Source organism: Anabrus simplex, chromosome 3 (assembly GCF_040414725.1).
Source record: "Anabrus simplex isolate iqAnaSimp1 chromosome 3, ASM4041472v1, whole genome shotgun sequence".
NCBI classification, from domain to species: Eukaryota; Metazoa; Arthropoda; class Insecta; order Orthoptera; family Tettigoniidae; genus Anabrus; species Anabrus simplex.
Window position 1 is genome coordinate 426,890,391 of NC_090267.1, and position 15,387 is coordinate 426,905,777.

General features: G+C 36.8%; 1 protein-coding gene across 1 annotated transcript in view; it reads right to left on the bottom strand.

Annotated features, from left to right (window-relative positions):
- The window catches only part of Prosalpha6 (Proteasome alpha6 subunit), an 86,083-nt gene that overhangs the window by 66,851 nt on the left and 3,845 nt on the right, over positions 1 to 15,387 (bottom strand). The window contains exon 2 of the mRNA XM_067143409.2: positions 4,982 to 5,232. Coding sequence (XP_066999510.2) covers positions 4,982 to 5,232 — 251 coding nt within the window. The remainder of the gene's footprint in view (positions 1 to 4,981; positions 5,233 to 15,387) is intronic.

A 15,387-nucleotide genomic window follows, 5' to 3' on the forward strand; every position in this document is an offset into this window, starting at 1 on the left:
TTCAGCCAATCATTTCCTGGCCATCTTCTTCATTAAGTTTCTTTCCGAATTGCCCAGTAGCTTTCTATTCATTCTGATCTTTCTGTCGTTTCTCATCCGTAAATACCCTTTTCACTTTAGGCGTTAGTCTATTCTTGGTTTAAATCTTATTTTTACGTTTTTGGTTTATTTAAATTTTTTGTTTTGTAAATTGTCCAGTTATTTCTAGTTCTTCCATATCATCTCTAATTTCCTTAATCCATCCTACTTGTTGCTTCAGTTTCCAGAGTTTCTCTGTAATTTTTCTTGGCAATCTGTTTTCTGGTGTCCTCATAATGTGACCAAAAAAAAGAGATCCTCTTCTTCCACATAGCATCCGTGATGGGATCCAATTCTCTGTACACCACTTCATTTGGCACTATCCACCATTAAGGCATTACCTTAATTAAGGCCATGGACGCTTCCTTCCCACTCCTATGTTGGGTATTCAGCTCAAAGGCTAGTTTGATCCTCCATGGCTCTGCCAACAGCTATCACTGAAAAGGCATACTAGCGATTTTTTTTTTTTAGAATTTGCTTTGTGTCGCACCGACACAGATAGGTCTTTTTTGTTTTTGCTATTTGCTTTACGTCGCACCGACACAGATATGTCTTATGGCGATGATAGTATGGGAATCAAAGGAAGCGGCCGTGGCCTTAATTAAGGTACAGCCCCAGCATTTGCCTGGTGTGAAAATGGGAAACCATGGAAAACCATTTTCAGGGCTGCCGACAGTGGGATTCGAACCCACTATCTCCCAGATGCAAGCTCACAGCTGCGCGCCTCTAACCGCACGGCCAACTCGCCCGGTAGCGTCCCAAGTAAAACAGCATTTCCGAATATTGGCTGAAAGTAGTTGGACGGTTAATGCTATATTACTGTCCCAATCAATGACGGGTACTACAGCTAGTTATTAATATAGTTATATGCTGCCTATTTTTATTACTCAACAGTAGCAATATATGAAATAGAAAAAACAGAAGAAACCGAAACAAGATAGGTTAATCATTAGGGTACGTTAAATGTGTGTGTAAAATAATTCTGTAATATCACTGTTCCTTGTTCACTTTACAGTCAGGTGCACGTGTATTTAAACATATAATTACATGTACCAGTAAATTATTTAACCACCAATCTACTTGAGAATATGAAAAGGAACTTATGAATTATTCTTTATTTTGCTGAACATGTTTATGTTGGTCAAATATTCTTTCAGTGTTCCTCACTCCTACAATCAGCTGCTTGGGTCTTATCACCTATTTTTTAACACAATCATATGCGTGTTTTTCATAGCCGGCCAAATGAAACAACTTGATTTACCGGTATCTACAAAATGAAACCAAAATAACGACTTTCTCTTTATTTTTTTGTTAAAAATGTATGTATGTACAACCAATTGCCGTTATGCGCTTCTCGGTGCCAAAAGCTCCTTTCCTATGCAGTCTGCTGAGAGCTTTATCACGTAAGGTTCAGTTTAGTCAAGTGTTCACATGTTTAGTGCTTAGGGTGTTGTTCCAACGTCATTTCAATAAGTGAGCGTGTGTATACATACATTCACAAAGTAAAGGAAATCTAGTGCGAAAACACACGCTGACCGCATTATGGCAAAGTACTTGGGAGATAGGCTCGCAGTGCAGGCGACCAGGCAAGTGAAAATACCCCAAATAGATAAAATAATGTTCCTGTATCTTCCTCAGGACTTAATTTTCTTGTACTTTGAGGGCTATGTGTGGTGTTTTCTTAGTTGGAGATAAGCCATCTGATGCATAGAAAATTGATGGTCTGACTATTGCATTGTAGTGTCTTAATTTGACATTCGTTGACGTTTTGAGGAGTATAATTTTCTGCAGGCATGGAATGCCTTGTCAAGTTTGATTCTCCTCTGTTTGAGAGCAACCGTTTCACTAACGACTTCTGATATCTACTCTCCAAGGTCCTTGCCAATTTTGGCTCTCTCGATAAGCTTGGTATCACTAACTCTCATAATTCTAGGGGCATCTTTGATATTGGTAATGAACTTGGGCTTTCTAATGTGTTTCAGCAGTTATTGAGTGTAGTGTATGGAGTTGCGTAGTGGCCTCTTGCATATCGTTTGCTAGTAAAGTCACGTCATCAGCAAAAGACAGCTTTGGGATCCTTATGTTCCCTGCTTTAATCTCCATTCTTAGTCCGGTGTTCACTGGTAGGGATCTGGTCCATTCCCTGAAGATCTTTTCCAGGACACAGTTAAATAATATGCATGAGATCCCGTCTCCTTGCCTCACCCGTTTTGATTGGGAAGCTCTCTAAGAGCTGTCCTCTAAATTTTTCTTTGGAAGTGGTCTTTCAAGAGTGGCTTGCACCAAGTTATTGATTTTGTCATTGAGTCCTAGTTTCCTTAGGATTTTGAAGAGTGTTGTTCTATCCACGGAGATGAATGCCTTTCAGAAGTTAATGAAGGTAACTACACACTGTATGGCTCGTTTTTTGCTATATTGGAAAATGATCTTGAGTTTTGTCTCTGTTCACTACAGCATCTCAATGCTCTGAACCCTGCTCCTGCTTGGTATTCTCCTAACTCGCTCTCCAGCTGCCACACTACATACAGTTTTAGTATCTTGGAAAAGATGTTATCATGCCCATAAGGAGTGATATTCCTCTATAGTTGCTGGGGTCTATTTTGTTCCCTTCCTTGTGGATCAGGTGGATAACAGCTGAGGTTCAATCATCTGGCAGCCTCTCACTAGCCCATATATCAAGTATCACTTCATGTATGTCTGGCTCCATGGTTAAATGGTTAGCATACTGGCCTTTGGCCATAGAGGGTCCCGGGTTTGATTCCCGGCAGGGTCGGAAATTTTAACCACCACTGGTTAATTTCGCTGGCACAGGGGCTGGGTGTATGTGTCGTCTTCGTCATCATTTTCATACTCATCAAGACGCACAGGTCGCCTACAGACGTCAAATCAAAAGATCTCCACCTGGTGAGCCGAACATGTCCTCGAACACTCCCAGCACTAAAAGCCATATGCCATTTCATTTTACTTCATGTATTATTATCATAAACGTTGAAGAAAAAGAAGATTATCATATTAAATTGTTTTGCATGATTCAAGGGATGTTTAATGAGCATTAGTGAATTAAAGAATTACATTTTAATGGAATTTGAATCATTGTGCTTTCTTGATATTTGATTTAATTCACTGTCCTGCTAATTTGTGTGTGGTTGGGTGATTACAATCGTTTATTGTATGTGATGTTTGAGTTGGCTTCCTGTGTATCTTGTTTGACAGTTTATCTCTATTTCTACTGATTTTGATGTACAAAAAGGTAATATTCCCAGTTGTTTCTGGAGTGAACACAATGATACACAGAGCTCTAACCATACCAATAAGCAAATCCGATTTTAACAATGAAGTACAAATAATAAATCAAATCACAGTACAAAACAATTATCATCCTAACACAGTAGACCAGCTCTTCAAAAAACGAAAAAAGATGCCATACAATGACCAATATAACCTCAACATCAGATGATAATTCTGTAATAAAAAATAAAATAGTCTTATACAACATAACTATGCCATCATACACAAACTAGATTTTATTGCTATAAATGTTGTCATTTTTGCTTATTAGTATCTGATGATATATCCAGGAAATTATTTGGATACAAGAGCATAATAATGAATAATATAAACCTCTTATCGTCTTGTGAACAATTTATAGGTCTGATTTTTGACCTGTAGTTTAAAGAGCATTTCGACAATCCATTAACATTTAAGATTGTTCTTGCAACACTCCATGAACACTACCAGGACCAAGAGCATTTAACGAACCTATAAATGAATTCTTGCAACCCACCTTAAATATGTGATAGTACATATTTTACTCATTCAATTTATTTTACTACATATTTTGGTGCTTTTTTGTTACATATTTAAGTACATATTTTGCCACTTTATCAAAATACCAGCTCTAGTTATAAAGCATTTCAACAATTTCTGGAAGAGTGGACACAGGTTTTAACATAAATGGTTTTACACATCTCAATAACAATTCATACTGTAAGTTATATACAAGATGTGAACAAAAGCTTTCCGTTTGAGGGCGTTGCAGCAGCGGGCATGCAACGTAGCGCGATGCCGATGCGGGCGTATAAACACGGACATGTAAGCAAAGGGATTGGCGTGGCAGTCGTGCTGTGCCGAGGTGCATGCATTAAATGTAGTCACGTGAATTTATTACCAAATGCGTCCAAACAGGACCAATGTGCTGTTATTCTGATCTTGGCTGCTGAAGGACAAACACCGGTGGACATGCATCGGAGAATGAAGACTGTGCATGGGACAGACAGACATGTGGAATGGTGCGCCAAGTTCCGTGCAGATTGAGTTTCGACACAAGACTCTGGAAGGCCAGCCTCATACCCAATACCGCAAAGGTCTTCATGCAGAAGGTATGCCAACTCAAGTGGGAAACTCTCGAGCACCCACTCTATAGTCCTGATCTTTCCCCTAGCTATTATCATGCCTTCAGTCCTCTCAAAAAAACCTTGAAATGTTGACGCTTCCTGTCGGACAAGGATGTGCAGCAAGCGGTTACGGACTTCTTCACGCAGCAGGACACGGTGTTTTACCACATGGGTATCTTCAACTTGGTGCATCGGAGGGATGGGTGCCTCAATGCTCACGGTGATTTTGCCTGATTGGCATTCCGATTTGGGACTGTGCGGCCGTCAAACAGATACTTTTTGATCACCACTTATGTTTTTTATTAAAGTGAGTAATTTGATAGAAACCGGAGTATGTTCTTTCAAGAATGAAACATGTCACTCCAATTGTTTTTTGTTTTTTTCATATATAATCTGTTACTATATGTATTCTTTTTCAGGTGTTTTATAAATGCTATTTATTCATAAATAAGTTTTGACAAACTGAAGAACCTAACAGCTATTTTTAAAATAATTCTTATGCAAATTACCTGAGCATTCTAGCATCTGCAGTCAAGCCAGCAATTGATATCCCAATATGTGAATCAATGGGTATAACTTTCTTCTGATGAGCAGAGAGTTCTGAAGATGCCCGTTTAAGAGCAATAAGGACAGCATGAGTTCTATTCTTCAGACCTACAGTAGCAGAACCCAGCTTCACTGCCTCCATAGCATACTCAACTTGGTGAAGTCTTCCTTGTGGACTCCAGACCGTGACATCACTGTCATACTGATTACGGAACTGAAAACACACAAAATAAATGTGCATACTTACTCTGCATTCACCAAGATGATATTTAGAATATTTCAACTACCTTCAATACTTCAAAATATTTTTTGGAGATATTTGTAGCAGAAGTTCTAAGTCACTACTGCTGTGAGAATGTTTGTGGATCAATCTTGTTGTGAATGTCAATTTTTTTTAATATGTATATACTACTTTGCCATAAGTAATTAAATTAAACTGTTCAACAACAAAAATATTGGCATAGTTTTCAATCTCAAATCCCAACAGGAACTCCACTATAAAAAGAAAATTGATATTATTTGTAAGTCCTAATGCTACATTCATCCCCATATCTGGGCTTGTTAGATGTCAAACTGGAGACAAGTGTGCGAGTCTCCAAATCTCTAACTCTATTCATATTCGGTTGTATAATACCATTAGGATTCTTTATTCTAAAAAAGCCCTACTAATAAATTTTATTTTAGAGTAAATACACCTGACAATGTTGTGACGCCCCATGTGGTATATACAGAGGAGCGTATTACAAGAGTTCCTTTTAAATAAGGCTAGATACCTTGCTGAAAGGTTTCCAACATAAAGCTTTCCCTGCCCACATTAGCCTGTTATTATGTTTATCCTTTAGCCAGTTTTGATGATCCATACGTGTAATGCAAGTTACTTAAGGGAAGTTGCATAATCAAAATTCAGTCAAGACAAGACACATCCTACATTGATCTTTTACTTAATAAGTTGGCACATGAAGCTCCGCTGCTACTTCGGTCATTGTTGTATTCTTAAGTTTCAACACTATCCCATGCTTCCTTCCACTCTTAAATGTCAGACTCTGCCACATTTCTGTGTTTCATTCTGAGCTGCCATCTCGGTCTCCTACCCTCACATTTAAGACTACACATTTTCCTTTGTATTCTGTTTGCCTGTATGTATCCACATAATTTCAGTATGAATTGTGTTATGGAAAGGTGCAGTGAGTACAATATGAAAATTAGCATTTCCAAGATTAAGGTGATGTCATTAGGGAAGAAACTTAAAAGAAAATTGAATGTCAGGTTGGGAATACATAACTGGAACAGTATTCAGGATGTGTATTCTCCCAGGATGGTAGTATAGTAAGTCAGATTGGATGAAGGTGCAGCAATGCCAATGCAGTGAGCTTGCAATTGAGATCAACAGTAATCTGTAAAAAAGAAGTCAGCTCCCAGATGAAACTATCTTTACATCGGTCTGTTTTCAGACCAATTCTGCTGTACAGGAGTGAAAGCTGTGTTGACCCAGGCTATCTTATTTGCAAGTTAGAAGTAACAGACATAAAAGTAGCGAGAATGAACGCTGGTACAAACAGGTGGTTTCTTGGACCGAGGAGATGATGTTGAAGTTTGGAATGAACTCAATGGACGAAGTGGTACACATGAACCATCTCCAGTGGTGGGGTCATGTGAGGCAAATGGAGGAGGATAAGTTACACAGGAAAATAATGTTACAAACAGAGGACTGCGGAGGTGTTTAGTAAATTCACAGAGGCTTGCAGGCTGAATGCTGAAAGGCATAACAGTCTATAATTAATATGTTTGCATGCTATGATGATCTGTAGTTGATCAACTCCACCCATGTATCCTACTTCTGAATTCCCCAACTCTGGCCTGTATTTTTTCCCAAAACTTACTTTGAATAAATTATATTTGAGCTCCATAAATTCTGTACTTGTCCCTCTTCCTTATTGCCCATTTATTGCGCACACATCAACAAATTTGTTACAAGATTCTCTCACATTTCAATGACCTTTATTTCCCATAGATCAATAAATGTTTTCCTTTGGGGGCATGACAGGAAGCATGACCAATAAATGGCGAATAAGTTAATATGGGAAGGACAGCTGATTCAGAAAGTGATGGAGCCAACCAAAGGGAAGAATATTCTGAATGTGGTGCTGATAAAACCAGATGAGCTCTACAGAGAAACTGAAGTAATAGATGGTATTACTGATTACAAAACTGCTTTTGCCGTAGTTAAAAATAAATGTGATAGAAAGGAAGGTCTTAAAGGACTATTAGGCAGATCCATCTGGCTGATAAAACAGGCATGAGGGAGATTTTAAAAAGTAAATATGATTGGTAGAAAACACTAAATAAAAATGTAAACAGACTCTGGGATAGGTTTAAAGCAATTGTTGAGGAATGTAAAAAAAAAAAAACAGGTTTGTACCCTTAAAGGTGGTAAAGACCCAAGTATATTTTAACAGAGAAGTACTGTAAAGAGACTAAGGAGGAGGTGCAGATTGGAAAGCAATAAGAGTTAGAAATGGCTGTGGAAATAAGGAGAAATTGAAGGAACTTACTAGAAAACTGAATCTAGCAAAGAAGTCAGCAAAGGATAACATGATGGCAAGCATAATTGGCAGTCATACAAATTTTAGTGAAAAATGGTAGGGTATGTATAGGTACTTTAAAGTAACCTTGAAGTAAGAATTGCTGTAAAATGCAACCATTCACATTTTCTCTTAAATCTTCTCAAGTTTTCAAGGTAATATATTGATATTTTCTGGAGATGTTTATGAATCCTTAATGTAAGTTTTCTTTCACTTCTGTTATCGTAAGTCGAAGAGAAAAGTTTTTAATGAACATTTTTATGGGGGAAGAAAATTTAAAATTACCAACTGATGGAATTAAAATTAATGTTCCTATTATAAATTCATCAGTTGTTGCTAATTTCTAGTAAATACAATAAAATGTCTACTTTATTCTGGTAATAACATACGATTTTTAAAAATTTTCCAAATTTATTCAAGCTTTTTACAGTGTGTAATTTCATACAGTTCTGAAAATAATGATGATACTTAAACAATTGTAGTTCCCAGGCATTATCATAGAGTACATTGCATGTGCAAAAAAATTCAATAAGATTGGTGTAACCAATCCGGAGAAAATGGAGTATTTACATTCAAATTTTTTGGGGGGAAATCGAGAAAAGAAAAGTAGTAGTGAAATGACCTGACATTAATACATCCCAGGACAATAATCCTCCTGACCATCCTGATCTCCCTCTGTTTTTCTTCTTCTGCAATCTTCTTTCTGTCTTGGATTCCTTTGTCATGGCCTCAGTTGCACGAATGGCATAGAATATTGCAGGTTATAAAGCAGGTTATAAACTTCATTTTCCTTGTCCGTATTGAAGATCTACTTGTGATACAATTCCTTTAGTTTTGTTTCATCAACAAGTTTGTACACGAACAATTTTACCCCATTGATAATATAAATTAATACCAATACATTTTATAAATGTTACTCCAGCAACGAGAACAAGTCTATCGACCATAATGACAATTATCAACTGCAGAAAATATTCAATACTGTTATGAAGTTTTAATGACAATTATACAAGTTAAGCAACGGGAATCAACACAACTAGCCAGATTTCAAAAGTTTTTTATCTTATTCTTATTTTTAAACAATTTTAAAAGATGTTCACCGGATGAATTTCGGCGATAAAATGTTTGGACTGAAAAATATTTTAGACAAAAAGTGTTAACTTAAGACATAATTTTATTGTTGTGTGACTTTTAAAATGTTACAAGATTGTCAATTAGTTTTATAGGAGTAATCTTGAACCAAAAGAATTGTTTTATGATCTTATACAATCTTAGATTAATGATAGTTTGGCTGATGATGCTCACGAAAAAGAGCGAAACATGTACCATATAAACATCATAATAAATATGTAAGTTTGTAATATATTTTTATTGTATTGAAAAGGTGGCAATTGGCAAAACTAAAGGAATCGTATCACTGGCATAGAATATCCAAGCATTGTCAATGGAGGACAAAAAGCCTCATTACAGTTACTTCCAGGTAATATTCCCATTAATCACACCCAGGCGACTGGAGTGGGGCATTGATGATGATGAATATTCCCATTGTTTTTAAGACTTCAATTCTTGATACTACACCATAATTAAATGTCAGCAAAGCATTATACGCACATACCGTAATTGTCTGAGTACCCAGAACAGTTGTTCAGACTTTCATTTACATTTTTTCATGAACACAGTTTTTTAGAAGTCTTGATACATTTGTTTTATATCTTCCATGTTTGGCATTAAAAAGGCATGTCAGCATTTATCTGTAGGTTCCACCAACTGCTACAGATTTTTGGTACTTATACCACGCGTCAGCCCCCTTCGGACAAAGATAATGAATTTGATTTTCATCCTTTATACGAAAACTGATAGTCAAGTTGAAAGTGAGTGTGGAACTTTCTAGCTATACATTCAAAGCTGTTTTGAATAAGAAAAATGTTATTTTGGTCATTTTTGCATTTCCTGGTTACCTTAAGACAGAAACAGGTTCCGAGAAGGACATACCAGGAATCATTAATGAACAAGGGGAGTGTGTATGTGAGAATCTTCAAAAGGAAGAAGTATTCAGTCAGCAGCATGAATACAAGGATAATGTACAGATAGAGGAAGTGACTAATACTAAAGAAGTATTAAAATTTACCTATGGTAACAACGGCATCTACAATAAGATACAAAAGTTGAAAACTAGAAAAGCAACTGGAATTGATGATTTCTGGGGATATACTAAAGACAATGGTTTAGGATATACAACCATATCTTAAGTACTTACTTGGTTATTGTTTGCATGAAGGAGCTATACCAAATTAATAGAGAGTTGCTATAGTAGCCCCTGTGTATAAAGGAAAGGGTGAAAATGACGGCCAGTCAGTTTGACATGAATTGCATGTAAGCACTGGGAAAGCATTATTTCATTTCCTGTCTGTATTTAAGATCTACTTGTGATACAAAATTATTATAGTTTTATTGTACCACCTATTCAATACATCATAAGCTAATGGAACTACATCCTTATTAAACTGTTAACATGGTACATGTTTCACTCCTTTTAGTGAGCATCATCAGCCCCAAGCTTTAATAAGATCATTAACATATTCTATTGAACAAAAATATGCATCGCAAGCATGAGTGACAAATCTCACAATATTTTTCTCATCACATGATGGTAAAAGGTTTATGTCTTAAGCATAGACACAATTGTCTAAAATCTTGACAATAACATTGTCTTAAAAAAAACTTATATTGGACACGTTTGCAAAATTAATAACTGGTTCGATAAAAGGCAGTTAGGATTTAGGAAAGGTTATTCCACTGAAGCTCAACTTGTAGGATTCCAGCAAGATATAGAAGATTCAGGAGGTCAAATGGATGTATTGTGATTGACCTGTCTGAGGCATCTGAGACAGTGGATCATGGGAGACTACTGGCAAAAATGAGTGCAATTGGACTAGACAAAAGAGTGACTGAATGGGTACTATATTTCTAGAAAATAGATGTCAGAATTAGAGTAGGCGAAGCTATATCTGACCCTGTAGTAATTAAGAAGGGAATTCCTCAAGGCAGTATTATTGGACCTTTATGTTTTCTGATATATATTTAAATGATATGAGTAAAGAAGTGGAATCAGAGATAAGGCTTTTTATAAATAAGTTACAAGAATGTGAGCAACTGAAAAATGACCTTGATAATGTTCTGAGATGGACAGTAGGCAATGGTATGATGATAAACAGGGTTAAAAGTCAGGTTGTTTCACAAATTAACAATTAAATGGAATGTGCTTTCTGATTTTTATCTTTATTGTAATATCTTTTAATATCAGTGTTGTAATCTTCAAATGATTGTCATGTTTTTAGACTCAAATATTAACACAAAATTGTTAAGTAATATTATACCACATTTTATTTTGTATTGTTTAACGATCTCCAATCCATTTTACAAGACATAGTTTTTAACAGTATTCATAAGTCATTCCCAATCATGTACCTGATCTATTCCTAAGGTAAAAAATGGCTGATGATGCCTACTATTGATAGGCAAAACATGTACCATCCAATGTATTAATTTTATGTTAATATTTTGATAAGGACAAAGTCCTAACTTTTAAGATTGTATTGTATTGAATAGGTGGGAGAACAATATAAACATTCTAGTGTTATTTAATATAAGCAGTACATTCCGAGCTGTCAGTGGAGAGATGGCGTGGAATGACATTAGTAGACAATTAAGTTTGAGTGGTGTCTTTAAAAGTAGGAAATATCACAATATGAAGATAAAGTTGGAATTCAAGAGGACAAAAAATGGGGCAAATATCTGTTTATAAGAAAGGGAGTTAGGAATTGAAATAACTTACCAAGGGAGATGTTCAACAGATTTCCAATTTCTTTGCAACAGGAAAACAACAGATAGGGAATCTGCCACTGGGCGACTGCCCTAAATGCAGATCAGTAGTGATCGAGTGACATGGTTGTAGTGACAAGGCTTTTTCTTTATATGATGGTTATTGTTATAACAAAGATCTCAACTCAATTACGCAGGCAATTTACAGTAAAACCCATAACAGATAATATACAGAATCATGTTGAAGAATTAAGTGGAATACAAGAAAAGGAACCATGTTTAGGACAGAGAATATGCAGAAATTTGTTATTTTTAAAATAGGGGACACATGAGAAGCCTCCACGTACCGTGTACTTCAAACTGACATTGCTGCATCCGAGTGTCCCCTGGTTAACGGACTAGGACTTCTCCTAGACGAGTGATTCTCTTCAATAACAGGGGCAAAATGCTAATGATAAAATGTGATCATATACACACCTCTTCTAAGGGCTAATCATGACAATCATATCTGTGAACATTGAGGGTATGTCAACTGTCGAAGAACAACTGTAACAAACTATGCCAAGTGATGTCTTATGCATTCAAGAAACTCACAAGGATGAACAACAAAGAAGTTCAAGGGTCCCAAAAATGAGCTTAACTACACATCATATGCATATTATGGAACTGCTGTTTTTATTAAAACAGGTCTCAAGGTCAGCAGTGCCCATCATGGAAAAGAAAATAATGCTGAGATTATATCTGTGCAACTTTGTAACATCACAGTGAGCTCTGTGTATAAGCCACCTAATGAAGAGTAGTTCTATTTCGTTTCACCTAAAAACATCAGCAGTCATGAAAAGTTTGCTGTAATTGGTGACTTCAACATTCAGGGCTATACCATGGCCAACTCGATATGTTAGTTCCAGCCTTCTCCTGTTGAGTTCCACAGGAATGTCACAGTTTGGTCCATCCATGCAAAGACATAAATCTTGCTCACATGATAGTCTGATTGTACGTTGCTGAAATTTCAACATTATTACAGGTGCTCGTAGGTGTTTTAAGAAATAATATTACGAAGTATCTGTGAAACTTTCCTTTCTGTAGTAATATACTTTTATTGTTATAGTATTGTACTTTGAACAGCTTGGTGTTAACAAAGCAAGCATTACTAAGTTATGTGAGCCCACTGAACTTTCATGACTCGTCTAACAGGGTTTAAAATTTAGTACTTAGTTATGATGATGATTATTATTATTATTATTATTATTATTATTATTATGTGTTAGTGTACTGTAGGATCCTCTTTACAAAATAGGGTGAATGTGTAGTGTACCGGAGTGTAAGTCCAATTACCGTTCGTATAAGGAAGGGGCCATTTCCACATTAGTGAAGAAGAGAGGCGAGATAAATGGATTTGTGCTACACCCTGAACTGATTTTGAGCCTGATAAACACGCTTATATCTGCGTCAGACATTCTTCTGAAAAAACATTGTAAGTTCTGGTAGACACTGTAAAGAGACCAGATGGTTCTGTTTTAACTGTGCCAAAGTGAAATACAATATTAACTGATGATGTCCTCCCAACAATATTTTCTAGCCAGCCCTCATACATATCACAATCACCCACTGCTAAATGAAAATCACCAGGGTAAAGAAGAGATGATACGTTGCAGATGGATGAACTTCCAAGACATGGTGTGAAAAAGAATAAATTATGAATATTTGTTGGACAAGTTAAGTATTTTTGCTTAGCTTTACACTATTGTAATAATTTTCAGGAATAATTGATATCTTTACATTTTCTTTTTCTTTTACAAATTGCAAATCAAAGACATTCCGACTGCCAACATGTCCGTAGTATTTTTCAAAGATTTAAGTACCCATACGTTATACAATGTACCAAATTGTTTGCAAGATACTTTCTAAAAATTCAGCTGGATTTTAGGAGACTGTTTGCTACATACAACATGTTCAGCACTTGAATGTTTACTAAGCCACTTGAATGCTTACTATTCCATTCTAGGATAGAGTTAGCAAGTTAAGTAGGCCCTATATGTGCTCAACTTTAGACGACTGTATTAATATTGCCCCAAAACTGTGATCCTCCGCTGCCATTCATTTTAAACTGAGAACAGCTTGAGCTCAGTATGTGTTCATAATCAAAGTACTACCAGATATATTTCTCTGGGAATCTTATTCATTTCCTGATGCATACATTCAATTGAGAAATTGAAGTATTATGACACCACCTTACCCTTCTTACCTACATTATTTGAGATGTTCATATCTTATTTTCAGAGTGCCTTTTTAAGGAGTGGAAATCATAGAGGCATGTTTATAAATCTTTATATCTTGTAGGTGGTGCTGTGATAAGTAGTCTGGATGTTGGATTCCAGTGTTCTCCCCAGAAATTTTCGCCAGCTGGATGGCAGGAATGAGTAGCCGGGCGAGGAATGCTACGTAAAAGAGTGTATATGATCAAATTTCAATTTAGTCACCTCTCAGGGCATTAATAATATTAATGCAAAAATTGAACTACTACTTCTTCTCCATCCATTCCCTTTTCCAGATTCTCTCTGGGTAGGGTAGTGTACCAAAGTCCTCCACCTAACTAGATCTTTCCACCACTCCTCTTCTAGTACTTTATTGCTGTCGACTCCTCTATTTGCAATACAGTCCACAACAGAGCTCCTTCATCTCATTCTAGGCTGTCCCCTAGGTCTCTTTGCAGTCTCTGTAAACCAATGAATGTTCTCTTTGGTATTCTCTCTCCTGGCATTCTCATCAAGTATCTAAACCATTTTAGCTTTGCTATACCAATCTCTTCTTGAAAGTTACACACTCCCACGCTTCTCCTTATTTCCTTATTTCATATTCTATCTCAGCTTGTCTTTCCCTGTATGTTGCTCAAGAACCTCATTTCAACTGCTTAAATCTTACTTTGGTTCCGCTTAGGTCAACGTCCAGGCTGCTGAAGCATATGTCAGTATAGGTTTGTAACAGGACGAGTATAAAACCTTCTTGCACTTCACTGGCACATCTTTGTTCCATACAATGTCTCTCACACATACTGGTAGAAACTGGCAGACTGCTGTATTCTTAAATCAATTTTTCCATCCAAATTTCCATCTTGTGACATCATGTTGCCCAAATATTTAAAAATTTTCACTACTTCAAGAGGTTCATTTCCTATTTTTATCATTCCCCTGGATTTTCTGTTACCTCTCGTCATGATCAAAGTCTTGCTTTTTGCAGTACTAGTCTTCTTGTCTGGCCAGTTAAATCTGCTATGGTAATGGAGTAAACCTCCATGCCGAGTGTTGGGAGGTGGTAAATAACCTGACCCACTATAAGTACCAACGGCTAAAGGCAGAGGAGTCCTTATAGAAGGGAAATGGGCCCTTAGTGGAGGAAATGCCACTGAAACCCCATATCAATCTGAAACTCTCCAGCTTCATGGCTAAATGGCGTGCTGGCCTTTTAGTCACAGGGGTCCTGGGTTTGATTCCTGGCAGGGTCAAAAATTTTAACCATAATTGGTTAATTTCACTGGCACGGGGGCTGGGTGTATGTGCTGTCTTCATCATCATTTCATCCTCATCACGACGCACAGGTCGCCTACGGTCGTCAAATCAAAAGACCTGCATCTGATGAGCTGAACTTGTGCTTGGACACACCCGGCACAAAGCCATACGACATTTCATTTTTTACATTAAGGAGTTTTCATTTTTTTACAATCTGAAACTGTACTGGGTGCACATCCAGATGCAGCGAGGTCATCACCTCTTGCATTACATGATTCAGCAGCTGAGTACACATGCCCTGCCATGCCAAAATTGAGGATGTGATGCTCATCAAGTCACGCTTAATTATCACTGGTTATCTATGTCCCATGCCTCTGGAAATTCCGGCAGAGCACCTTCTGACACCCATCGACAAATAACTACCAAGAAACAGAAGAAAAAGATTATATATCAGGTCCA